The sequence below is a fragment of the Ciconia boyciana genome, chromosome 2, assembly GCF_034638445.1.
Source record: "Ciconia boyciana chromosome 2, ASM3463844v1, whole genome shotgun sequence".
NCBI lineage: Eukaryota > Metazoa > Chordata > Aves > Ciconiiformes > Ciconiidae > Ciconia > Ciconia boyciana.
Window position 1 is genome coordinate 77,268,321 of NC_132935.1, and position 27,119 is coordinate 77,295,439.

Consider the following 27,119-nt stretch of genomic DNA (forward strand, 5'->3'; position numbering starts at 1 on the left):
GTATTTTATAATCCTTCACAGAAAGTCCTTAACTGGATTTGGGAAAGTTGTTTCTTATAAACATGTTATGCACATATGTACCTTAAAAGCCTACTGGAGAAGAGCAAGCAGGAGAGCTAATGGAGCAGTGATATAGATGATTTGGGTAATACAACTCACCAGAGACCTCAGGACAGCAACTTCTGAGCAAGCTGCCAGGCTGTCCAAATTAGAATAAACTATTATTTGGACTATTTTGGCCCCTAGAGCACAGTAGACCTCCCTAAACTACAAATTCACATTTGGTCTTCATTTTCTCAGGGATGCAACTTCCTTGTGACATCTACACCAACACCAGAAAATAAAACAGTGCCGAGACAAAGCCTTAAGTATTGGCCCTCTATCTTCCCTATTGAACTGGTTTCAGTTTAAGCATAAGAGGATTTAAGCATGGGTGCAAGTCACACAGTCTTAATTAACCTCCAGACCAGAGAACATAACCTGGCTCCTTTTGTTCACTACTACACACAGAGCCAGTACAGGCAAAGATTAAAATCTCACTCTGTGACATTTAACCATCCTTGCAAGGCACACTTAGGACAGCTGGTGAGAAGGGCTGCTGCTCTTCAGTGATTTCTGAGTTAATAATACATTTACATATGTGTGTCTGCATGTGTATATGTATATATATATATATACAGAAAATGTTTATGTCAATGATGGAACACATACAGCATCATTTTCTACCTTAGCTAACAAGGCAATCCAGTACAGAAAGCAAGTTTCAAGCCTTTGACTTACGACTCCTCTTGTTTTTAATATGGTTTTAAATGTCAATGCTAGTAAGTCATAAATATGAGAATAATGTAATAAGGACTACCACAAACACCCACTTCTATGTTATTTTATTTCTGTTCCCTATTTAAAGTATCCACACATCTTCACACATTTCCTTCCTCCTCACTGTCAGACACTGAGGCTCTCAATTACACAGGTAAAAAGGATTGGCACTTTCTAAACGGTAATAGTTTCTCGTTCTCTCTTGTTGAAAGAATTCTGAGGACTAACTGGAGTCACCATTTGAGAAAAAGGTCCCTGGTGATTATACTGAGACGAGCTTCCGTGTTTTGCTATGTATCTGCAGTCACAAAAAGAGAGAGAAAAAAAGACTTTTAAAATGTGTTCTCATATTGCTAAACATTCTCTCTTCTTCCCTCTCACTTCATTCTTCATAAACAGTTATGCCCATTGGCCTCAGAGAATATTAATAATTTGCAATATTCCATAGTATTAAAATCAGCCCCCTTAAGAACAATGGTGGCAAATCTTCCTAAGAGTTTTTAATCTTACTTTCTGGATACATGTAACATGCTGAAAGACAGATCCCTACAGAAGCTGTAAGAAAGGTATGTTCTGCCTCTTGCCTCTTTTCAGCTTTTCTTGGACACACACAGTTGCTTCACAACCAACCTGCACACTGTGGAGAACTGCCATGAGCATGCTGAATGCATTCAAGCACATAAGGCCCTGTGGTGCCTGGAGGGCTAACTCTGGTGATGCTAGCAGTTTGGCTTTCAAGCCTAGAAAAAACACTTTGCTGGCACCATGACATGCCTGCCTCACACGCCCAGTTCTCATGGTACAGAATACTGGGATGGGGATTATAATATGCTGGGGACTGTCTGGGAGGGAACAATTTATGCTAGACGTCTGATATTCTTCTAATCTTTTACAGGAAGAGGCACTATAAATAATCTTATACCTACAATCTAAGTTGGTGTAGCCCCTCTGCTGCAAAACACGTAATCAAAAGCAGGGCTGACACAGAACTGACCACAGAGTCTTATGTTCACTTACTCTCCAAACAAAAAATATTTTCTTCTGACCTAAAGATCCCTTTTGAAATCTCCAAAGCAACTTGCTGAAAAGGTGCAATCCATCTCTCTAAAATCAAACGAAATCCAGCACTACCTTATATTAACTATGGCAAGGCAAACACATTTTCATACAACTCATGGTGCAAATGGATTTGTGTTTTCTGGGTAGCAATGGACAGTTCATTTAAACACAAAACAACACAGAAAACATTTCTTCCTATGCAAAAGCTAAACAATGCTGCCAGTATTTAATTTCACTAAAGGACTTTGAAACCTAATTTTCTGACTTCACCTTGCGATTACCTGGAAATAAAAATACAATACAAATACATCAATAAAGCTTGACATATAAAAATACTATTCATATCTGAAGATGAAGAAACCATATTTCTTCTGTTCTATATCCTATAAAATCCTGTTGAGTTCAGAATGCTTAAAACAGGGATAAAGGATTTTGCCCCACATACTGTGGAAACTCCATGCGATAGAAATACAGTGGTTGCATGCTGCCTGGTCTATCTGATATTGCTGATACTTTTGACAGGAACATTTATTAGACCATGTTAGCAGTAGACAAGAGACTCCCTCTGATACCCATAATTGTCTTCAGGAGACTGACCGTATATTGTAGACATGTCAAATAAAGCAGCTATAAAAACACTCACCACATGCAATCACTTGCTACTTTCTGAGAAATTATTACAGTCATGGCTTGAGAATGATCAAAGAGATAAAAAAAGGGGTCACCATTTTAAAAACAGTGAGAATGAGATCACGTCCTACATGAAAAGCATGTGGAGGTGAATTGGGGTAGTCTGACCCCAGATTTCAGGAATAACCTCTCTTCTCTTCACCTTTCCATTACAGTCTAGCTTGACCTGTGACCACTGAAATCAGGAGGACTTTTATCATTTATTTACAAAGGGAAGGAATCAAATGTTAAACATCTCTCTTTTATGGGCTAATGTTGGGGGAAGATTCCCAGCATCTAACTAATGTTGGGGGGAGATTCCCAGCATCCCTAGTAGTTTTACATAGCAGTTTCATAGAGGGCTATGATCCTCCATCTTAAGTCAGTGAACACTGTTCAGAACACTGAACAGTGAACACAAATAGCCCCAGAGAAAGTAAAATAGGACTGTTACAATTTTGCAACCAGTGGTTCTACCCTCAGGGGAATGTATCACTCAGCTCAGAAAAAGGGTGGTAAAACCTAATCTACAATGTCTGCATATGATTATGCTTGCTATCTGTTTCCTACACACCCTTCTTCAAAAAAGGCAGGGGATTCCGTCCTGGTTCTGGAAAGCCTCCATTAGCACAGAATGAGAACCCCGTTCTTGCTATCCACTAAAAACTATGAAAATTCATCCACTATGAACTACACCTACAGTAATACCTGTAGAAAGTAAAAGGAAGTAACAGATGTCTTTTCCTTTCTTAGATCACAGTGGTGCCCGTCTTCTTGCTCTTGAATTTGGGTCTCTGTCTGAAGTCTGTCAATGATCTTTGCTAAGATGCATTTGCCTTTTTATTTGTCACTGACATTTACAAGCAAGTTAGTCTTGCATCAGGCTGCTCTGAGTTCAGCTTTATTAGCCTATAGAGACTCAGGACTCTGTTGCGTATTTTCATTCCCTGTCAACACCAAACTGTGACTACAGGTGACTGCCTATTTTCTAAGTATAACCACAAGAGAAAAAGAGCAGAGGTGAACGGATGGAGGGCAGCAGAAATGCCAGTGCATTTTGCACAACGACGAAGCACTTGACAAGCACTTGACAAAGTCAGGCAGCTCCCTAAAGCTCCTCAAGCCTTTTCTGGAGACTTTTCACTGGCTGTGCTGAAAAAGCGTGATGTGTTGTGAACAGAATTCTAAGGCCAATTAAACAGTTTAATGGAAGATAAATTTCTCAGGAAAACATGGAAACTTGGGACAGCGTCACCATGTCCTAGGTCATTATGGATAACAAGAAATCAGAATCTTGCACAAAATCATACAAGAGAGAGGGAAAACAAATAGTTATTAAGCTATTCTGAAGCTACTGGGAGAAAGGCTAGGTTGGTCCTTTGCCAACGTCAGAAGCTCTTTGTGCTAACAAAAGGAAAACAGTTTTTCAGCTGTTCTGAGGTGTCCAACTCTTTTGAAACCAGCAAGAGTTAGACACCTAAATACTTATACTAGCCCACAGTTTTAACAAGCCTTGTATGAAAGAGCAAGAGAGAATAAAGATTATTAACTCACTTCATGAGGTAGCCACAATAGTGATGTGGGGCTATGAAGATTTCATAGTCACAGGGTCCTGGGCTGCATCGGTGTGGGGCATGGCATGATTTTGCCTCTCACTGCCTTCTGAGTAAACCCACCCATTTTTAACAACTATTTTTGTATAGCAAATACCCGTTTCATAAGTCTGACAACATGACTTTGGAAACACACCACACATTTTTCTTTTGAGAATTTTTAACTTCGACATTCATGGGCCTCTTTTGAAACACACACAGATCAATCAATCAAAAAAAAACGGTCACTTAAGCCATGACTTACTGACCGTAGCTAAAGAATAAATTTCTCATTGTAGAAATAATCCACATTTAGAAATCATGATTTACCTCAGTGTTAAGGTACCTTCCTAATACATATATTACAATGTTCCAGAAAAATTCTAAAACCTCAAAAGGATTTCAGATTAGCATGACAATAATGTGGTGGGATCCAACCCCAACTGTTCTGTATTTTTTAAGCCAATGGAATGTCATGCTTAACATTTAATTGTTCTTTAACTAAATAAATGCAATTAGGATTTTCTCTGCAATCTTTCTGAAGAAGCTAAGAAATATACCTCATACCCACCCATGCATTCGTGCAATTATTGATGGGGTTGTTGATGGAAGATTAGAATTTGCCGGGTGGGTTGCTGACCAATGAACCTTGCCAGTGTATCCAGGGATATTTGGAGTGCTAAAGGAAAAAGTTAAAGGCGGGGTGGGGGGTGGAGGAAGAGTAAATTAAATGACTACAGGCTTGAAATACGACTTACAGATCAGTTCTAAAATAGCTACTGTTTATAAAAGATGGATAGGGTAAAAACTCTTTATAATATAATGAGTAGTCCTTAGAAAGTATCAACTGGCATAGATTTTTTAAGATCAGCGAAACAACTTTATGATAATCTAGCTGATGATCTGACCCAAAATCTTTGGTTAGACATGGTAAAAGTGAGTTCTTTAGACTTTTCCTTTTTTTCCCCCCCTGTTGTTTAGTTTGAATATCAGTATGACTTTCATGATTACAAGCAACATTTAATCTCAAAGAACAAACGGGGTCACAGGGTTCTCAAAGAGCACAAAAAGCAAGGAAATATTTTTTAAAAATGTGATACACATTTAGCTCATATTTAGGTTCCAGCTTCAAATATGGAATTTAGGTAGCAGGCTTTAGGCCAACAGGTGTGATTTCTCATGGCCTAAAACACAAATGATTTCCTAAATGATTCTAAAATTCTCTAAATTTCCCTCAGAATTTATTAAGAATGTATTTACATGTATATGCAATATTATTAACACTGCTTAGACACATCAACTGAAATTCTAGCTCAAGTACACCAGTGGACTGAGACAGTATGTGCCACATCTTGGAAAACTAAAGCCTTTTGTTAATTCTGATGCTAAGTTTTAATGTGAAATTCAAAAAGAAAGTTCCTTAAAGAGACAGAGGAAAGAATTCTACATATCTGTGGTCGCACAACAGAAAATTTTGATAGCAATTGCTGCAAGATGAAGCAGAGATGGAAAAAATGAAATTAAAAAAAAAAAAGAAGGTGGTACTAATATAAATTCAGAGAGATAATCCATGACGATTAAAAATAAAACAATCTAACCCCCCAGTATTACAGCTTTTTTGCAGCACAAAGTTATTCAGAGAGTATCATCAGTACTGTTCTATATTGACAGCACAAAATAGAACACCGCTGAATTATACGTGTATCCATGTATACATTACCTCCCGTACACATGGAGGTAAGAGCTCATGACAAGCTGTTTCATCCACTGAATCAACTAAATACTTGGGATTATAAACCTTGCCTGCATTAGGCCTTTGTGGGTCTTCAGACCGCATGAATGATAGCAGTGCCTCCTTTAAAATAATCTCTGAGGTATTTTTTGGTTCCCCTGTACTCTGGGTAAAAATAAACAGTTCCTTTAATTATAAAGTGCATAGAGCTATTAGTTTCGGTACAGATGATCAGCCACTTCTCCGCAACTAAGTTCAGCCCAGGATACAAAACTGGACATAAGTGCGAGATGTGGTTTATCAGAAAATTCTTTGACTTGTGTACTAGGAAACTTGGCTCTGAAATTCCTCACCAGAATAGGAAAGATAATGACAAAATGCTGTATCTACCTACCACAGTTATAACAAAGGACTGTGGGTGAACTATACTTGCCACAGGAGACTGGCGGTATATGTTGTAGTCTTTGTACCCATTGTTAGCAGAAAGACCATCTAGTTCTTTGTCTTATTTTGAAATAGCCTTGCACTAACCCATATATTAATATACTGCTTTATTCCCTAGGCTATGCTCCAGTACATGACCCTTCAGAGACAATGGCTTTGTAGAATCAGCACACCAGTTTTGTAGCACTTGGGAAGCTGTTACCTATAGGGAATCACCAAGTCGTTGGCTGAGCAAGTAACAGATCTGCTCTCTGTCTTGATAGCAGCCATGCAGGGGTAACAAGTAGGCCTGAAAATATAATACAGCAGTGGAACATATTTTCAGAATTGGAAAAAATGGCTTGCAGACAAATTTGCTTTTTCATGTCAACGTAGACAATTGTCAGGCTATGTGCAGATGAAGTAACTCTGTGTAGAAAATTTCATCTGCATATGCAGGGATCCCACTGAGGGACACAATGGACATTGGTTGGGTGTGAGTATAAGCACATGCATTCAGCCAAAACTGAAAATGTGATATCACTTTGAAGGAATCGGTCAGACTACAAACAGAGTTTTATTACCCTGGTGATGTGCTACATATCAAGATACATCTCTCACATGTAAAAAAGAAATTCCGTTGAATTCCCTGAAATTGTATGAGCGTTACAAAGAAGAGAAGGAGATCACAACAAGAAGCCCCGTTTTAACTTGCAACATTTTATAAGCCTATTTGGAGTTAACTCACATAATAACTAGAACTGTGGAGATATTCAAATACATTATGCACTGTGAGGCATCTGATTGATAAAATATTCTGACCTTTAAAACTTGCAAAACTAGAAGAAAAGAGAAAAGCATGATAAATGGCCAAACGTTATCCAAACATCAAGCCTGAGAGATGACCCAAGATGACGATTTGTTCTAGACTGTCTGTTTAGAAAGGATTGACAGAAGTGGGTATATTCCTAACATGTGGGAAGGATGTAGCTCTGAAAGAGAAGAGAGATGGGCAGAGAGAAGCTAAAAGTACCAGGATAGTAAGAAAGCTTACACTACAGTAAAGCAGCTGCTCTCCTGGGAACCTGCAAAGAAGATGCAAAAATGTGCTGCGGTTATGTATGTGATAAAGCAGAAGAAACTGAGGTTAAAAAAATACCCCTTTGGTTTTTTGTTTTTGGATCATGCTGTCTAGCTCTTGCGTGTTTTCTCTAATGAGCTGCTAAACCAGATTGTTGCTGCCAAAGAAAACAACTAAGTGCCAGGCTACCACTGGGCAACATACAAAACTCCTCTGTGGTTATGCTGTCGTCATCAAGCTTTCTTTCTGTAACCATGACATCTCTCTTGTTCATACACTTCCTTGTTATCATGCTAGCAGCTCTTAGTCCCAACAATAAGAAACATACAGTGTTGACAGTTGAATCTGTGCAAGCTCTAAGATTTTTCAAGTGGAATATAGTGATTCTGAGAGTGCCTCTGCTTTGGTGTGCCTCTGTTTCATATGTCCATCTTGGGATGTCTTTGAAGATTTTTATTTCCTGGTAGTGTTCAGGAAAAACAGTGTGGACTTAATTTAGGTGGCCACCCATACTGGCATTTAGAGCTATTTGAGATCCCTTAAGGTATCTGAGATACCCCCTATAGCACAGGACCCACAGGAGACCCATACTGTTCTGAAGCAGCAGCTGGAAGTGATTCTTTAGGGTGTCTCCAGGGCATCAGATGCCCAGGTTTGCCATGTCAGCTGTTTTTATGGGACCAAAATCAAGATCCCCCCAAATAACTTGTAATTCTTGAAAACCTTGGATCTAGCACTTCAGCTTGAGTGACTGAGGTATCCAAGTTTTTTGTGCAAAAATTCTGTCTATTGAAAGCAATGCGGCAGATTCTTACCTTGCACTTACGTGCAAGAGTTTCTAACATCTTACTCGTTCTCAGAAACACTGTTGTATAAATCTCATAGAACTAAATCACCAGATTAAGTCATTAACTAGCTCTTCTGGCTACTGAAATTATAAAACAGGCCTCTCAGGTCTCATTCACAGTACATAAGATTTGCAACTGGCTTCCTCCTTAAATTCCCTTCCCGGAAGACTGACAGGTCACACATTTGTGGCCCTTCTTTTACTCCATGATTCTATTTGCCAAGCAGAATAACCTCTGGTAAAAATGCCTCAGATGTGATCCTATGTCAGGAAACTCAATGCATACAGTCTCTTGTGTTGGGAAAGAGTATACCTGAGAGAACTTGTGAAGTCAAAGGAAGGTGCTCCATGCAGAGCGAAGAATGGAACCAACAGGATTTTTGAACAGAGCATTTGGGGTTGCATTTCATACCCTTCTCCTTCAGCCATCAAAGGAGGACAGGGAATGGGTATTTGCAAATGGATTTGGGGTTTCTAAAAGGATAAAACCATCAAAACGGTAATTCCCCAGAAATATTTTGAATCATGTTGAACTAGAACATTTTCTTTCTACAATTTCAAACACTTTTATTCTGCTTTCAACTTTTTCAACCTCCCTTTTTAGTAGATGGTAATATTTTTCAGAAACAAGAAAGCATTTCAAGCCAGCAATAAAATCTCATTTGGAAAATGTCAAAGCAGGATATTTCAGCATCCCCCACCCTCAACCCCCCCGAATGACTCAAACTGGAAAATCACTAAAAAAGCATACATGGTGGACAAGCTGTCAGTTTCTGAAGAAAAGATACATTGTGGGAAAGCTCTTAGGCAGCCCATGAAAATGACAACGCAAGGTGCAAGGCAGCAGAGGGTCCTGTCCCCAGCTAATTGTGGCCTGTGAGGTTTCTGTGGTAACTTGAAATGATAAGGGATGCATGCACAGAGTCAGTTGGAAGCTGACTACACTGAAGAAATGTGACTGAAGTCACTACAGATATACTGATGTGATAGTAGCATTTTGCCCAATGTACTTGGGAAACCAAGAATAAAGGGTAGTTTCAGAGAATAGCTTTGTGCAAGAACTGCAGGACTTGAAACACTTAGGACTTTGTCTTCTTAGAAACTGTATGTATTAAGTTCCCATTTCAATCAACTGCTTCCAGAAATGGATTTTGGTCAGATCCTGTCCTCTCTCTGACACAGACAACTGTGGCCTTGGACAAGTCACTCAGCCTCCTCAGTATTCATCTTTCAAAAACTAATAATTTACTTTACCAGTGTTATGGCAATTAATTAGTTGATGCTTCAAAAGTGCTGCTAAGTAAATAACGCTTTGTTAGAATGCATATGTATTGTGTAAGCACTGCCCTCTACTGAGTATTATGAGAGCTGATGAGTTATGAGTAGCAAGTTTTAAAATGCTAATGACTGCCAGACTTTTATTTAATTCTGGAGGCAGAGGCTTTTAATGTGGAACAAGGAAGCATAATCTCTGTCCTAACTCTTTTTGTCAAATTTCAAGAGGTAGGTTGCAATAAGTACGACAGTGAGAAATCAGGAAGTTGCTGTGCTATAATACAAAAGACACACAAAAGAGGAAAGTATGAGGCAGATGTAACACTTGATTGATGTGAACTGTTGCTGTGTATGCTGGAATGCGCTTAAGTGCTACACTATTACTACACTAAGTACTGCTAACTCACTGAGGGTGTAAGGGAGTTCTAACAATGCCAAGGAGGAGAGTTATTTGTGTTTGTCAGACTGAGCATTTACCAGAGCCCTGCCCATGAATGCTACAGAGGAAATCCCCATCACTAGCGTGGGAGGCTTTTTTTCCATTGACCCTTAAAACACCTGCAGAACTAAAATACCACATAGAGCATAACCTTGTTTCAGCAGCTGATTGGGGAAGAGGTCAACAAAGGAAAAAGCTGGTGACTAGGGGTGGAGGAGAATTATACAAAATTACATACCTATAAAGATGTTTAAGAAAAAGAGAACAGCAGATGATTATGTGGGGAATCCATATAATGCAGTAAAACCAGTTTCTGTATGGTTTTCAAAATTATTAGGTTCAAAATGCACTTCTGAATAAGAAAGATATTTTTTTCAAAGTCGTTGTTAATAACAAGAAAGAATGAATTGGGTTATTACTTATTTTCGCTTATTAATAACATGGAGCCTCTCAAAAGTGCCCAGAGAATTTAGCAGTCTGGGCCTTCCTGGAAGTCACTGTAGCTGTGCTGCAAAGTTTCCTCCCCTGCATAACTTGCCCAAGGGAGCTGAAAATACAGCGTTTCCTCAGAATTCAGACCGTCCTCCTCTTCTTTGATGCACATTTGGGTTGGAGCAGCAGTTACATACAGAAGATCAGATTTTTAGAAGTGCTCAGCACCTAAAAGTTTCATTGTGGTGTTTGTGGCCAGATTTTCACAGGAGCTTAGCAATCAATGTGCACCCAGAATGTGAGCTCTTTCAGAATTCTGGTTTTCATGTGTGGTTGATGAGCTATTTTTGAAAGCCTGGCTGGCTGCACAAAACACACTCTTTAGCTCTCAGTTGCTTCCCTACCTACTATATGGTTAGCTATGTGACATATAAAACCAAATGCAGTATTCATCTTCCACAAAAAAATGAATATTATAAGCAAATAATTAATAATCAAATCAGTAAGAAACAAAGAAAAAATAACCAAGGAAAACAGACATAATCAATTCAGACTCCAAAGTCTTCTAAAACAAATCGCAGGGGTCTCAGTTCTGCAAAATATATGAACAGATGCTCAATTCTATCCCTGTTCAGGAAATCTTGTTAAGCAGATACCTTTAACTCACTGATTCCAATGGAATTTACACTTCATGGGTTTGAAAGAAAAGAAAGCAAATACAAGAAGAGAGTTTAAAGTAGGCAGACAAGTAGAGAAAGTAGGAAAAAAATGACAAGAAAAAGAAACTATGCAGAAAAAAATCAGTAAACTTAAAAATACAACAAAAGCCACTTAATCTACTGGACAATTGTTGTCCAGTATACCTAACAAAATTACACAAGCAACATACAATGAAAATACAAAAAAGCACCAAAGCATTCAATTTGGAACCTTGCTAGTTAGTGGCATAAAAAGATGAGATTCAAGCCTACAACTCCTGTGCTCTGACCATGTAGTCCACTTGATGGAGCACTGAGCTGTAAAACAAAATCATTATAAGTTTTATAAAAGATTTTTGGAGATGAGTCCTGAAAAAGGACTGCATTAGAAAGAGATTTTCAGAGTGCTCTTTCACAACAACTTCCTAATTTTCTGACTGGCTCTTTTTTAAAAGATTTGTATGTTGCCCTTGGCAAAGAAATTGTAAAAGATTCCAGCTTTTAGGCATACATTGCAACATAATCAAGGATGAAAGAGAGGAACAAGTTCATCCTAAAGCAGATTCAGAAGTGCATACACAAACCAAGGATACTAAGAATGATGCTACATTCCAGGGCTGGAACAGACCTCAAGAGATGATGTAATTGATCCCTTTCCCCCAAGATGGGCTTTAATGAAAGCCTGGAAGAGAATGAGAGGAAGTAAATTACCATGCAGGACCTTTGGTCAAGTGCGAAGATGAAGAGTCTGACCTGAGAAAAGCATTTCCACAGCTCCCTTAGGGAAATGCCCACTGATCATCCTAGACTGCCACCAGATCACGAACGTAGTTTTGATTAATAAGTTCAGATTCATAAATTCAGCACTTCTAGATGAGTCACAACACTTATGACGTGGCTTTTTACATGTGGTGAAGGCTCCCACAGCTATTCCACGTCTGAATCACAGAGGAAAAACTGGATAAAAAATGACTTAGATTCTTAAGTCTTCATTTGTATCTCAGCCTAACTTTTAAGAACTATGGTCATCATTTTGTGCTAATTATTATTTTTTAAAACCAAGTTTCAGCAAAGCATCATTTCAATAGCTTAAAGCTCAGAGTTTGGTAAAAAAAAAAGGAACAGCCTAGGGCTCAGGATACACGAAGTTTCATTCCTAACAGTGCTACAGATTCCCAATGGGATTTGGCAAATCCCACTGCACCTGGATTCCCATCAGTAAAACTTCCAAATTGCATGGTAAGGACTTCAGAGTATTATCTAGAGTGCTGGGTATATGCACAGCAGCTTTTCACAACACTGATCTTATACTAAGGGCTTTTAGGCTCAACTGCAGCATAAGTCATTACTTTTATCTTTTTTCTAATTCCTTAAGAAAAAAGAAGAAAAACAGAAGACGGTTTCCTGTTCTGCCAAAAGGAAGAGAGGGTGGGTGCAAGGGTAACATACAAAACATGCCCAGGTTCACCACTCTTCCTGTTTGTCTCTGCAAAATTACATGACAGATGACTCTTGGCTAGTTTCAGCTTTGCTAATAATTTGAATGGCAACCACTTTCTTGCATGGTCTGGGGAAGAATAGTGTCTCACTCCGGAGTAATGCCTGAGCGCTGATGCTGTTGCCCAAGTGCTAGAGGCAGGAAGTGCAACTGCTAGTCCATGAAAGAGTGAAAGTGACTGTACAAAAAGATTTTTACATTTTACAGACTTACAAAGCATATTTAGCTTCTAAATCCAAAGCATATATCTAATTTCTCAAGGATTTTGGTGGGAGTCTAGCAGCCTTAACACCTTTACACATCTTTCCAGATGTGTAAACTACTGTAAACTACTGGCAAACTACTGGCAAACACACAAAGCAAAAAAAAAAAATTATAGGGATTACTTTTATGTCTTCTTTCTGACTTTCTTCTTTCTTCTGCTTAAAATCATAGCAGTCTTGATGTTTGATAATCACAGAGAATAAATATACTTTATGAAGAACTTAATAGAATTTTTCAGGTGGAATTGAGTTTTTCGCAGCTTTGAGATGTCAGAATCTTTTAGGTCTCAGAGATCTTGGTCTCCTGGTTGCCAGAAATCAATGAAACCCATGGCCTCACTCGCTAAAAACCAGGAAAATGACATGGAGAATACCGGAGAAGGTAATACAGAACCTGTTGCTCAAACTTACAAATCCACCATGATACCATACGCTGCAAATAGTTCCAGACAATATGTCTGCCTGTTTGCAGCACAGTGTACATAACAGCTTCTATTCTTCAAAGCTCGATAGTTCTGCCAGTATGGCATGGCAGAACTAAGGGTTAATAGCTCTGCTAATGCTTTAAACTCAGAAATCTCTGTTCAGCACTATGTTGTATGCTATGTGTGCTGTATTTTTAAAGCACATTTCTCAATAATCATTTTATACTATTTTATGTTCTAATTCAAGCAGAATTTACAAGTTAGATGAAGGCTGTGAGAAATCACATGACTTGTGCAGGAAGTAAGATAAAACAATCAGAATGGTACATTATGTACATAAAAGCTTGACATTAATAGGTTTGGTTGCAGTAATATGGGTCAAATTTGACCATTGTACAATGCTTAGCACCTTATTTTGCCTGTGAACCTACTGCTGTAGTGAGTAAGGCTGTGTGAAGAATAATGTGCCATTCCCCACAAGTGTGGCAGCATGGGATGCATTATAAAAGGATATATATTCTCCCTGAAACTGATGTAAGAAACAGAAATGAACAGGCTTAAGGTGGAGCTCAGAAATTCCAGCTACTTCTAAGGCAGCTCCCAGCAACTAGGAATGTTTAGCACATACTCTGCTGTATGTGAGTAAGGCCCAGCATTATGCCTTTTCTTCAGAAGAGAGAGGGAAATATTTTTACAGTTTCTCTCCCGTTGCTTCCCCAACAAAGTATCCCTTCTGTAGTTTCCTCACAAATGTGGACTGTGCAAGACCACTGGAAGAACAGAAAGGAAAGGCCTATACAAAGAGAAAATCTGTTTAAGTAAATAGAACAGTCTCTTTCCTCTTTTGTTTTACTGTTTTTAGTTCTTACCATTATGCTGTTACTTCTACCGTTTTACTTTCTCAAAAGTTTGCAAATAAATGCTTAACGCCAGCTCAAGCTACTAAAGAGAACTTTAGGAAAGGCTTAAAGTGAAAACCTTTGCATATCAAAGTTCGTGATCTAGCTGAAAGTCAGGAGGTATTCCCAATGGCATTCAGGAGCTTTTGCAAACTCAAACGCCATCTAGTGGCTACAGTTAAAAATCTCACCTTTTTAACATGGCAATATTCAAGTCACTACCCATCAAAGAATGGCACATGTGCTTCTACCCAACAGACCTGTTATTAATGCTACAGGACAGGAAGCGTTTTAAGTATGAAAGTATGTCATAGTTTGAAAACCAACATAGTGTTTTTGGAAGTAAGGTCTCTATTCAGAATGGCATCAGCAGAAATTCCTGGTGCATGCTAAGCTCAGAGCCTTCTCTTCCATGTCCTCCCCACTTGAGCCTTGAATGTAACACAAATCTATTTTCTGCTGCTGGGCATTTACAGGAATGCCTGTGTTAGGTAGTCTCAGCATCATTAGGAACCATGAGTCAGGTGTTTTAGGGTATGATCTAGCAGGTGTGCTCAGACTAGCTTCACATGCAGCCTTTCTCAATTGAGGAAAAGGGAAAGGTGCCTGCTGAGTTCTTAAAACTTGGTTGTGCAATTAGTCTAGCAAGCAGGAGGGAGAGTATACTCTCATTTACAGCTTAGGTCGGAGTCTGCTGATTGCGACGAGTTCACTACACCAAGACAGTATATTGCCCTGGTGTTACCACAGGCAGCTTTTACTTCCCAGGATGGGCACACTAAGGGTAGCTTTTGGTCTGACAGTCAATTATTGTCAGTCCATTATGACCATTCTGTACTAGATGGATGGCAGGGTCACTTGGGCCACAGAGCAGCTCCTGGATGGAAGAAAAACCTAATCAACCTAATCAATTTCTGGTTGAAAAGTGTGATGCATGGTGTTAGGAGCATAATTTCCCTGAAACTATAACACTAATGTGATACAATAAAGAATCAGGCCTTAATGTTCTATGACAAATTCATACTTAGTCAAAACAGGTTGCATTTAAGCTTACCATAACACAAGTAGATGGATAAATCTGTTATACCATCATCTCAGTAGACATCTCTCTGCTCATTTTGTACCAGCTTCCTCAACTAATTTTGTATATCTAGGCTGAATGGTCCCTTAGATTTATACAGACCTACACTGATCACTGTAGGCAGTTACCACTGTAGGCCACTTACTACTGACTCAGTTATTAAAAAGTACTCTTCAAGTTCAGCCTTAAATCTGAAAGTCTACTGTGCTTCCTGTGTTAACCGACCTCATTCAAGTTATTAAAAAGAATAAGGAACATTTCCCCCAATTTTTTTCATTATTTTGGCCCAAGACCAGATCTTTAACTGTTTTTTCCGCTTTCCCAAGTAACGAGAACTCAAGAGGCTGTATCAAAATGATGCTAATAAGAGAAACATACTGTGCAGTGCTTGTGTAGTGAGGCTTTGAAGTTCGCACATGGTTAAGTGGGATTAAGTCTACATCAGCATTGTCAATGTCTTCACAATTTACTGCACGAACACAGCCACTGTTTGGATAGAAAGGAAATCAAAGATATGTACATTATTCATAAGACAGCTGGTGGAGGCAGCTGAACCATATACTGCATGCTCCAAAATTCTAGTTATTTATTAAAACGGTCCACAAGAAAAAACATGGAGATGAACTGCCCTGTGTACTTGGCATGTCCCAAGATGAAAACAATCATCTGCTGAACTTGCAGCACGTAACAAGTGACAGCTCTAGTACATATGTGCAGAGAGGATGCTTAGGAAGAATGGAAATAAGACAGAAATGTGTCATCTCTTGTCCTTTTGGCTATGCCCATAATCAGACTGGGATATTCTTCCAAAGAGGATATAATGGATCCTGATTTCTAGTTCACAGGTAAAAGGCTGGAGTCACCCGCAAGCAGAGGAGACTCAGCACACGCTCTCCCTTGGCGCCAGAAAACACCTTAAGATTAAATAACATATGCCATCTACAACTCTTCCTTCAGAAAATGAGAGATGGATTGCTTGGGTTTAATCAAAAAAGTAGAAAGTAGAAACAACCCAGGGACATTGTACTTACATATACAAAGGGATATGACAGGTTCGAGAGCTTCAGCTTATACTGTTAAAGACGAAATAGATCAATCGCCTGTTTTTTTGCCAGACAGAATATTCTGATAGAATATTTATGAGGTCTCAAAAGAGAGGTGGTGACAAGTCAAAGTTTTGCTCTTGGAATGATGCAATGCTCATTTGAATCTGCTAAAAGTCCATGGTAAATGATTAGAGTGGCATATATGCTAAATGACCCAGTTCAGCAGGCAGAACCTTGTCTTTTAATCTTCATCCTCAGATACTGGGACTTCAGTCAATTTCCTAGAATAGTATAAGCAAGTTTTCTTTAAAAATGAACTGCTTCTCTACTTGTAACACTTCTCTCATTCAATTCTTGAGAACACGGGAAAATTTAATTGTTACGTGTGATGGAGCCCTGCTTTCCTGGAGATGGCTGAACACCTGCCTGCCCAAGGGAAGTAGTGAATGAATTCCTTGTTTTGCTTTGCTTGTGTGCGTGGCTTTTGCTGTACTTATTAAACTGTCTTTATTTCAACCCATGAGTTTTCTCACTTGTACTCTTCTAATTCTCTCCCCCATCCCACCAGGGGGGAGTGAGCAAGCGGCTGTGTGGTGGGGTTTAGTTGCTGGCTGGGGTTAAACCACGACAGGTCTGAATTTCTCTCTTGGTCTGTCCCTGCAACTGCTCTCACTGGCCATGTCTATATTCCTTTGAAAGTGCAACATTCAAGAAACCATAATGATAGTGTTTTCTGTCTCCCTTCCACCTTGCAGAGGTACCTGTCTCTCCCATTGTATGCCTGACTGTGCCAGTAGCACACCTGTCCATTGAGTTTGCCCGAGCAAACCTGCTGGCTCATGGCCTGGCAAGGAGGCAAGTTCTAGCTTTCCTATCTTGCTTTGACCAACCTTTCCTTCCCTGTCTCTACTTGGCTCTTATCTGAGCCCTTCTGAACCTCCTGTCACCCTTTACTGGGCTCATCTAAAATGCTCCACTCTGAGATTGTCTTGGATTCTACAGACAGCAGATAAAACCTTGAGTTTGTACATGTGTGTTATTACCGTGGTGTTTTCATAAATGTCATGTCTCAATGAAAACATCAGATGTATGCAATTATGACAGTAATTCACTTTACAGATTTCTTCTGTTCTGCTTTTTATAGTTAACTGTCTCACAGGAGAAGCGTGTTATACTTTTCATAAAGTATACTTTATGAAAATAGTATACTTTTCATAAAGTTATTGATTGAATATCTTAAGTTATCTAGTTAGAGAATGCTGCTGAATTTAGTCTTCTGAAATAATTAACTGTACACAGACTTCATAAAGGAAGTGTTCAGAGGACCCCGATATTCACACACAAAAAAAAGAAACTTACAAATCACCAGGTGTCTGTGGAGAGGTAAAAGGTCCTGTTTGAAATATGTCCCAGAAGCATCCAACAACCTAAAATCATAATTAGATGCTTCTTGTAAGGCAACATTACCTAATTAATTTGGCTTAATAGATTTTCATGCAGCAATCAGAACCAATTGCAGGACTGAAATTTAGTTTAGTAAAAATAATAATTATTATGGTTCATAATCATGAGTAATCTAACTTAACATGAGATTTGTTATGCTACAGCAGCATTCCTATCAACGCATTTTTCATCAATATCCTTATCCTCTCTTTTGGTACTGTGCATGCATATCTTCTTCTCTACCGATTTACAGGGGAGGGGGAGGGAAAAAATATGAATCATTTGAGGCAATTACTGGAGTGTGCTGATGTCCTTAAATGCTTGCTTGGGACTGTTTTTATTTTAAAACATTGCTGTGGGTTTATGTGTATGACCTACACAAAATTTAGGCTACATTTCATTAGCAAAACCTAAAACCAGTTGGCAAGAAATTGTTCACTGACTTGGCTTATTTCAGGTTCAGGATTGTATCTCCTTTTTGTGAAACACTGGGAAACAGGATCAGCCAACACTTCCACTGTTGATTCTGGAGGCTGGATTTTGGAAGGTAATATATTATCCCAAGGAACTTCGTCATAAGCTCTAGATCAACAATAAAACAGAAGGGAAAAAAGTTCCCATATAATCATTAGTGAATGACATTGGTAGTTTGATAATAAGGAATTATGTGACAAAGAAGGATGTAGAAAATAACAAAGGTGTATATTTCTAAATATAGCCTGGAAAAGCCTGGAATTATATGTTGCTTGTCAGAGAACATATTTCCAGTTTCACAGGCTTATCTGCTTTAAAACTTTCTCACTCACTAACTGAAAGAGGTAGTTTATCTTCCAATAAGCTTACAGTGATGATGGGTTTTATTTTGTCTAAATTTGAATGATCAGTTAAGTTAGATGAGACATAAATAGAGATTAGACACCAGTCATATCATGCCTGTGACAGGCGTTGAAGACACATGTACAGAATGCCCTTTTGGAAACTCCAGTTTCTCTTCAGTGCCTATAGAGGAAGTGGAGATGAAAGGCACAGACTGGATGCAAGCTTTTAGATAACTAATGTTCATGAGATGAATCCTATGCTAAATGCTGTTAAAACACCAGACGTTCCGAGTGATAGAAAAATTGTTCGTAGTTTTATATGTCCTGCTACCTAAAGATGCACAGCAGCAAAAAGAAGATGAAAAAATAAAGCAAAGCATAAGCAAAAACTGTTTTTAAAAGAAATGGTGTCTCATTTTCGAGTATTTGAATTGCAGAAATAGTCCCTTGCTTTCTCTTCTCTCCACCTTGCAGAAGGATCACTTGATTCCTAAGATAAATCAAATACATGGCAGAAAGCAATGCTATCAACATATATGATACTATGATTGCTTCTTTAAAGACTGAACTGTATGTATCTGCATTTTCCTAGTTTACTATCTTATTTTGCATCAGATTGTGAAACATGCAATTTCACATACTTCACCAGCCAGCACTGGGCATCAAGAACGGATCTGTTTCTGAGGAATTTTACTCAGGAAAGAAAATTCAATATAGTGAATATAAGTTTAAAAACTAATAGAATGTCCTTCCCCCTCTACTCCTCAGGAATGTACTTTCCATATATTATTCATAAAATGGCACAGCAAACGTACTTTGCAGTCCCTCACATATGCCTGATGTATTTGCATTATGTTCATTGCTACAAATTGTGTTCCCCGGGGTTCAATTCTAGGGCCAGTGCTGTTCAATAGATTTATCAACGATCTGGATGTAGGAGTTGAATGCACCATTAGGAAGTTTGCTGATGATACCAAACTGGGAGGTGCTGTTGATTCTCCTGAGGGACAAGAGGCTTTGCAGAGGGATCTAGATAGATTGGAGCATTGGACAATGATTAACGGAATGAAATTTAACAAGTTGAAATGCCGGATTCTGCAACTAGGACGGGGTAATGCCAGGCACAAGTATAAACTGGGAGAGGAGTGGTTGGGGAGCAGCCCTGCAGAAAGGGATCTGGGGGTGCTCGTCGACAGCAGGCTTGATATGAGTCAGCAGTGTGCCCTGGCAGCCAGGAGGGCAAACCGCATCCTGGGGTGCATCAAACACAGCATAACCAGCCCGTCAAAAGAGGTGATCATCCTGCTGTATTCAGCATTGGTGCGGCTTCACCTTGAGTACTGTGTGCAGTTCTGGGCCCCACCATTTAAGAAGGATGTGAAGGTCCTTGAATGCGTCCAGAGGAAGGCAACAAAGCTGGCGAAAGGGCTGGAAGGAACGTCCTACGAGGAGCGGCTAAGGACTTTGGGCTTGTCTAGTTTGGAGAAAAGGAAGCTGAGGGGCCATCTCATTGCTCTCTACAGCTTCCTGAGGAGGAGAAGTGGAGAGGGAGGCGCAGATCTCTTCTCCCTGGTATCCAGTGATAGGACGCGTGGGAATGGTTCAAAGCTGCGCCAGGGGAGGTTTAGACTGGACATTAGGAAGCATTTCTTTACCGAGAGGGTGGTCAAACATTGGAACAGGCTTCCTAGAGAGGTGGTCGATGCCCCAAGCCTGTCAGTGTTTAAGAGGCATTTGCACAATGCCCTTAACAACATGCTTTAACTTGGTCAGCCCTGAATTGTTCAGGCCGTTGGACTAGATGATCATTGTAGGTCACTTCCAACTGAAATAGCTCTATTCTATTCTATTCTATTCGGTTCGGTTCAGTTCGGTTCGGTTCGGTTCTAACTATTTAAGCATGTGCAACACTTTATGGACTATGAATAGTCGCATCAGTGTAGAAGGATGAAGGATGCCATTATATTTTCAGTATGGGAAAGACTTAATTAGACTTGAGGTATGGAATAATTGATGTATTTTGATTTACTTATCTGTTTGTGACTTGCACCAAATAAGGCAGTGCCTAAGTATTAAATATATGAGTATTTATACCAGGTATGAGGTTCTGGTATCTTTTGTCCATTCTAGTATTTTTGCTCTAACTCTGTCTCCAGTTACACATAACTGACATAGGTAGTATCAGTCTCACATTACAGTCTAAATGTCTTAACCAGAGTAACAGTACAAAAAAAGACAATTATTGGAGTGATAGCCACCATTAAAATCTGGCCATGCTAACATACTACCTGAAATACAGCCCCTATTTCAATATAATTAGATGAGGACATGAAAAAGTCTGATTTCACTACAGTACTGTAATCACTGCCAAAAGTATGTCAAATGGAAAGCAGACTAGAAACAAAATAATGTAAATATGTTTTCTATCATTACAAGAAGAGCACCAGACACTTGCCTTGAGATTGGGATCCATACAAAATACAACAATATGGTTTTGGTCAGGTAGAGCAGAAGCAGCTTGCACTGGAGTTTCCAACCTGAAAGAAAAGGCTTCCTATTGTGTTAATCAATTTGCAGCAATTCTTATTGTTTTAAATTGGATGAAAACAGCTCATGGCTTCCCATAAAAATGGATGCACCAATGTTCAGTTACCTGTTACCACTCTGAATTATAAACTTCCACAAAAATACATTAAATTTCATGGAAGATGAAAGTAAGTTATAAATAGTATCACAACATACATTGCTATGGTTTGGCCTACTTCACATATTGTCATGTACAGTGCTAACTGTATAAAGGAAAGTATCCAAATTAGCAAACATAATAATAAAAGCTTGTTAATGCAACCCAAACTAGTAATTGCGTATTGCATTTCTACTGTTCTATAATATTTTCCAACCCTGAAAGCAATAAACAAGCTATTCCATGAGCAGTAGGTGACTGATTTCCTAAAGATATTTCTCTCTCTCCTTCATCCTCCCAACTTCATATTCCCATAATTTGAGCTCTCCCTGACCAGGTCCTGGAAATCAGGCTTACCCACCAAGAGGCCACATCCTGCAGTTACTGTAGAGTCACATACGTACTGATTGGTGAGCCAGTATACACATACTGATAACCAAGTGAGCTGCTGCCAAACAGAAAGATGTTCTAACGCCCAAGTTTCAGCTCCCTCAAGGGAGGAACACTCATTTTTGTCTTTCCTCTCCCCAGACTTCAACCTTCAAAAATATTGCAGGGATGAAATTATCCTTGAGATGCTTATATCTCTGTCAAATTTGGCAGAAATTGGCCAATGGGCTTAAAAGTTATTAGGGGAGAAACAATAGATAAATAAACAAGACGAATGGAAACAGCTTGTCTCCTTAGGGAATCAGGATAAACCCCACAAAATAATCCTATAAATAAGGTAAGGGATATGTATGAGAGTATCATTTAAAATGCTGTGCCATTAACTAGCATAATGCTTTTGGTGACTTTGGGAAAGGTGTATTTCTAAATATACTTTGGCACAGTGTGCTATAACTTTAAGTTGCTGCTTGTGAAAAGCTTGACAGAATTTGTGGATCTTTGCACTGTGAAGAGCTTTCAAACTGAATCACTCTCCAATTAAAACAATTATTTTGGAAATTGTCTTTTAAACAGGCAATGTGCTTGCAGTAAAGATGGTGGCTGCATCTTCATTGCCTCAGCTTTGTGTAAACTTTAAATGCTATCTGCAAATATACAACTTGTACTCATATGGGAATGCTTCCATTAAGTTTTATGTCTGAAATGTCGTAATTACTTAATATGTATGCATGTACTAGCGCCCTCTCCAGTAAAGAGGTAGATAGCTCAAATATATCCATCCATATGTCCTAGTAGTTCCATAAAAATAGTCCTCCTCTGGTTCATTGATTAAAGAGCTAAAGGTTACAACTGTTATTCCTTGTGTTGTATGTGTAAATCACTCGTGTCAGTGACAATGTCCTTAGGAGGACATGTATATAATTTTACATTTGTTTTGATAATTGTACATATGCATTTCTAGAGACCTCTGCTTTTGCACTGTATACTGTAATTTGCCATCTTGACACTACTGGCCTACTGCTGGGATGATTAATCTTCTAACATTTACTTCTCCTTTTGCTGTCAGTGGAAAGATCTAGCATAAAAATGGCAATAATTTTTTCTTTAAGTCAACTTTCTGGAGGTTTCAATGCCCCTAATCATTTGCTCAGTCCACGGGACTGAAAAAGGCATGATCTGTTCTTGTCCAAGTTGGGAACTCAGTGTCTTCGCTTTGTTACTTTTAACTAATGACAAGCTTAACGATACCGTCAGTTTCAGTCTATTACTTAAACTAATCTCCTAATCTGACAAAGCAGGATTCAATGACGGATAATGAATTTGGGGAATTTCTGGTTTGGATTCTGAGTTATGAGTCAGTCAACTGAATATGTACTCATTCACATTTCTAAGCTGTTTCCCAGAAACCATGAAAGCCAGAACATCATTTTGTTTTGTTTTTAAAGGAAAAAGTGAGATTCTTATGTCACCACACAAAGATATATGCAGAGAGGTTTCACAAAACCAGCAGTCTCACAAGCTTCAGTGCACCTCACTGTCGTTCGAAAACTGTGCACTGTTTTTGACCTCTTATATTTTAAAATTAGTAGGAGTAGGACTTGATTACATTCAGTTTCAGATTTTGTCTGTGTTCATTTCAGGTGTGTCTCTATCTGCCAGACTATGTCTTATCTCTGTATCAGTCTGCTTTTCTCTGCGTTGGAAAAATTAATGGTCAGATAGAATTGCATATCTCAAATCTTCTTTCCCCTTCACTTTTCCAGAGGCTTTCAGAAAAAAACGAGCTGATCAGTTCTGATTGGTGTCTGAGGTTTAATTTCATATGTAAACGGAGAACACAGTAACTGAGAAATGAGAGTGAAAATTATATGGGATGAGCAAGGAAAAAAAAGGAAAATTATGGAGTCTATGTTTTTAACCCTTGTGGTTTCTTGGGTTCTTTTGGGTTCTGTTATATGACTGCAGTAAACTTAAAGTGGTTTAAGATGCAAAGTTCGAAGACAGGAACAAGGAACCAAAAACACTGTCTGAATTTATAGCATGTAGAGATGTTATGGTGACAATAACACAGATAAAGTATAGCTAACCATGAAGTGAGAGTGTAATTTCTGTATAGTAAGATTGAACAAGGAGCTTATTTACATTTTTTTACCATGTACTAAGAAATGCCTCCCCCCATCTATGAGCAAGTTGCCTGAGTTCTCGTAAAATTTTGTTCTGGCTGTAATGAGCATTTCTCTATGAAAATCACTGGAATTGGTTTAATCTTCATAAAAATTCAACTATATTGCTTCCTGCTAATTATGTCTGCCTTTAGAAGCCCTAGGTAGATATTTCTGCTTTCCAGAATTTTCATCAGAAAATTCTGAATACTAACCGCCAATGCAATTTTGCTTCACATTAAAAAGAATGAATTTCCATTTTGATGCCGCAATCAATATGAAGTGATCAGACCCAACTTTATGTGTAACACATTGATATAAAATAAGAGGTTAATATATACTTTGACCAATATGTGATGGCAGTCCTCAAGAATTTCTGTTCTACAATCAACCAGACATTGGAATAGGTCTTTAAATGTGCTGCACTGCAACTTGTCAGGAAATACTAAAAGACACAGAAATATCCAGGGGATGTCCCGACTCTGGAGTGATTTGTTATTTTGGTTTACATTAAAACAGGTGCTCATTAGGACTATCGTATATAACTTCACAATTTGCCTAAATAGATTCTTTAAAACATTATTTACCTTCAAAGATTTTTATTTTTTTTTTTAGCATTAGAATGCTCGTTAGAATTTGCTGACTGGTACCTCTTTGCTACAGCAGGGGAAATGAATCATACAATCACTCTATTGCAGTTGTTACATTCAGTTCAAATATCCAGGGCAAATATATTTTATAAGGTTGTTCTTTCAGGGCCTTGGGGGATGGAGTTCAGAAACTAATTGTATTTATCTGTTAAGCATCACCAATGTCTTTGGTGATTAAGAAATAAAAATAGTTTGCTTTACCTCTGAGTCATCCCCTGACAGAAGCAGCTGACACAGCCCTGGAGTTCCGCCTTCTGACACAGCCGCTGGTTTCCTCCAGGAGGGTCATCTGCCTCCTGTGGGCAGGCTGGCCTCTCTTTCCTGTGATGGGGACCTGCTGGTGAGGTTTCCAGTCACTGTAGTCCACCAGGGATTCAACAGCTCTTCCAACATTGGGCTGCAGGTCAGCATCTGCTCCTGGACTCACAAAACCTGAGCAGGGATCCACTAAAGGCACATCATCCCGGTGTGGGAATAAAGGGTAATTCAGCTCTACTGGAGAGATGAATGAATTGAATTTAAGGAAGGAATTACTGTTTTTCTCTTCAAAGCTGGCAAAGCCATGTCTGTTCTCAGGACCTCTCACAACAGGCATGCGCATCTTCTTTAACAGACTTCAGTACTGTTGGCGTTCCATCTTGTGAACTGGTTCAACTAACAAGGTGGACTTTTTAAAGGCACTTGCATGCCTTTCAGCTCCATGGGAAACCATGGTCATTCTCTTCTATCGTCCTTATGTGGCACTAAACTTAAAAGACTCCACTTGCTCTTGTTTCTCCAAGTTTCTGAAGTCCTAGCCAACAAACCGCAGTAAAACTAGAGGTCACCCTCCAGAAGATCAGTACATAGAAACCATAAAGAGCAAGGTAGTGGTTTAAGTAGAAAATTATTTCCTGAAGAGATTTATCAAGTATGGCACAAAAAGAACAGAACCATTGAATGAGCAGAGAGGTTTTTTGTTGCTTGGTAACGATGGAAACCACCTCACAATGAAATGTCTCCTGGTGTGGAACATGGTTCATACGTACCACAGTAATCTCGTTCTTCAAGTAGATACACATAGCAACTTGAAATGACACTACCAATTACTTATTCATCTAGTAGAGGCAAAATTAAGGAGTTTTCAATCTTAATAAGAATTGTATGGTGTTTTTATTGAAGTATTTTAAAATAAGCTATTCTGTTGGTATCTAGATGACAATATGAATTAAATTGAAACACAGATTTAACACAAACAAAATTTATCAAACACAACCACAGATAAATGCAAATCCAGAAAACTTACAATTATTACTTGGAATAAGTAAATCACATTGACACTAGAGTTTTCCATGCAGCTTAATTTCTTCCAGAGTTTTGCCATTTATTCTATCAGGTTGGCAAATCCATTAATGTTTCAGGTCAGAATATGCAGCACTCATTTCCTAATCCCAAGCTCGACAGTCTTCATTTAGCAATCTAAACAAAAGCAGTCTGATTTATAGAGGTCCTCTCTGTGTGAATTCAGTGCCATCTGCAAAGGTCTGGCACTTTGGAAAAATCAAACTACATTTATTTGGACAGCCCAATTCACACTGTGGGGGCCTTTATTTTGTGGCCTTGTCAGGAAAAATTAGGGCACAGAGTCTGATCATTCTCTCATTTATGTTAGTCTCGCACAGATGTAACTTCCCTGAATTGCTAACTTGCTCTTGATTAACATGAAATCAGAAATAGGCCTAACATTTATTACAGCACAGGTTTATAGTAATAAAAAGTTGCGTTCCATAATGCAGAATCATGGTGGGGGTTTTTTGGAGTAGTTTGCTGATGGAGCAGAAAAAAATAAATAAATAAAGCTTCCTTCTTTATTAATACAGCTTTCGTATATAGGTCACAAGAACTAAAATGGGTAAAAAGTGACAGCTAAGAACATTGTATATGCAGTACCAGCATTGTAAGGCTAAGCCAACACTATGAAAACACAGAGCTCTTTGACACATCTTGTGTCCACTTTCTATCACACTTGTACATTCAAGTTAGTGAAAAGATACTGACAAAATTTGACTTCTGCCAGTAAAAAGCCTTTAAAATGCCATACTGGTGTCTATATATACTGACACTCGGTAATCTCCATACCAAATATAATCAGGTTTACACAAGAAATAACATCCCATGTTGCAGACTGACCTTTTTCCCCACTGCTTACCTTCTCCTGGAAAGCTTTAGAAAGAAATGGTGGGAGAGGTGAAGACATGGGACCCAGGTAAGGTACAGGATGGAAGACATTGCAAGGATGACTAATGTTCTGTTGCATTCATTTTGCAGAGTGAAATGCAATTAAAGATTTATCTTGGATTTTCTTGACAGGGATTCGGTCCAGATTATCCTGAGAAGTAAATTTGCAAAGTAAGGCTGAATTATTTCTACTATCAATTTTCAGGAGTGATCCTGAAAGGATCCTTTAAGGAAGCACATGGATGAGCTGGTCATATGTCTAAGCTAGTCCTCTTTACTAGATGTCTGCCTTTTGTTTTGCTTCAGATTCCTGTGGAGCAGTCTTCTTGGTTCTTTGATGTAAACAGCTATTTTTCTTCTCTGGCACAGTAACAACATACCAAATTTTCCAATAGAGTGAAATTTCCTGCCAGACTTTGCTTCCCAGATAACTCATTTTCTCCCCCTCCATTCTTTCAAAAAATCCTTTCTCTAACCT

The 27,119-nt window shown here is 38.8% G+C and overlaps 1 protein-coding gene across 1 annotated transcript; it reads right to left on the reverse strand.

The window, feature by feature from the left end:
• Nucleotides 1-883: 883 nt before the first annotated feature.
• Nucleotides 884-25,142, reverse strand: SPMIP7 (sperm microtubule inner protein 7). Its single transcript, XM_072851343.1, is given in 9 exon segments — nt 884-1,117; nt 4,711-4,818; nt 15,611-15,718; nt 16,264-16,305; nt 17,638-17,705; nt 18,165-18,303; nt 18,956-19,029; nt 20,995-21,070; nt 24,619-25,142. Coding segments are annotated over 9 exon segments (1,263 nt in total). The 3' UTR covers nt 884-993.
• Between the last annotated feature and the right edge of the window lie 1,977 nt (nt 25,143-27,119).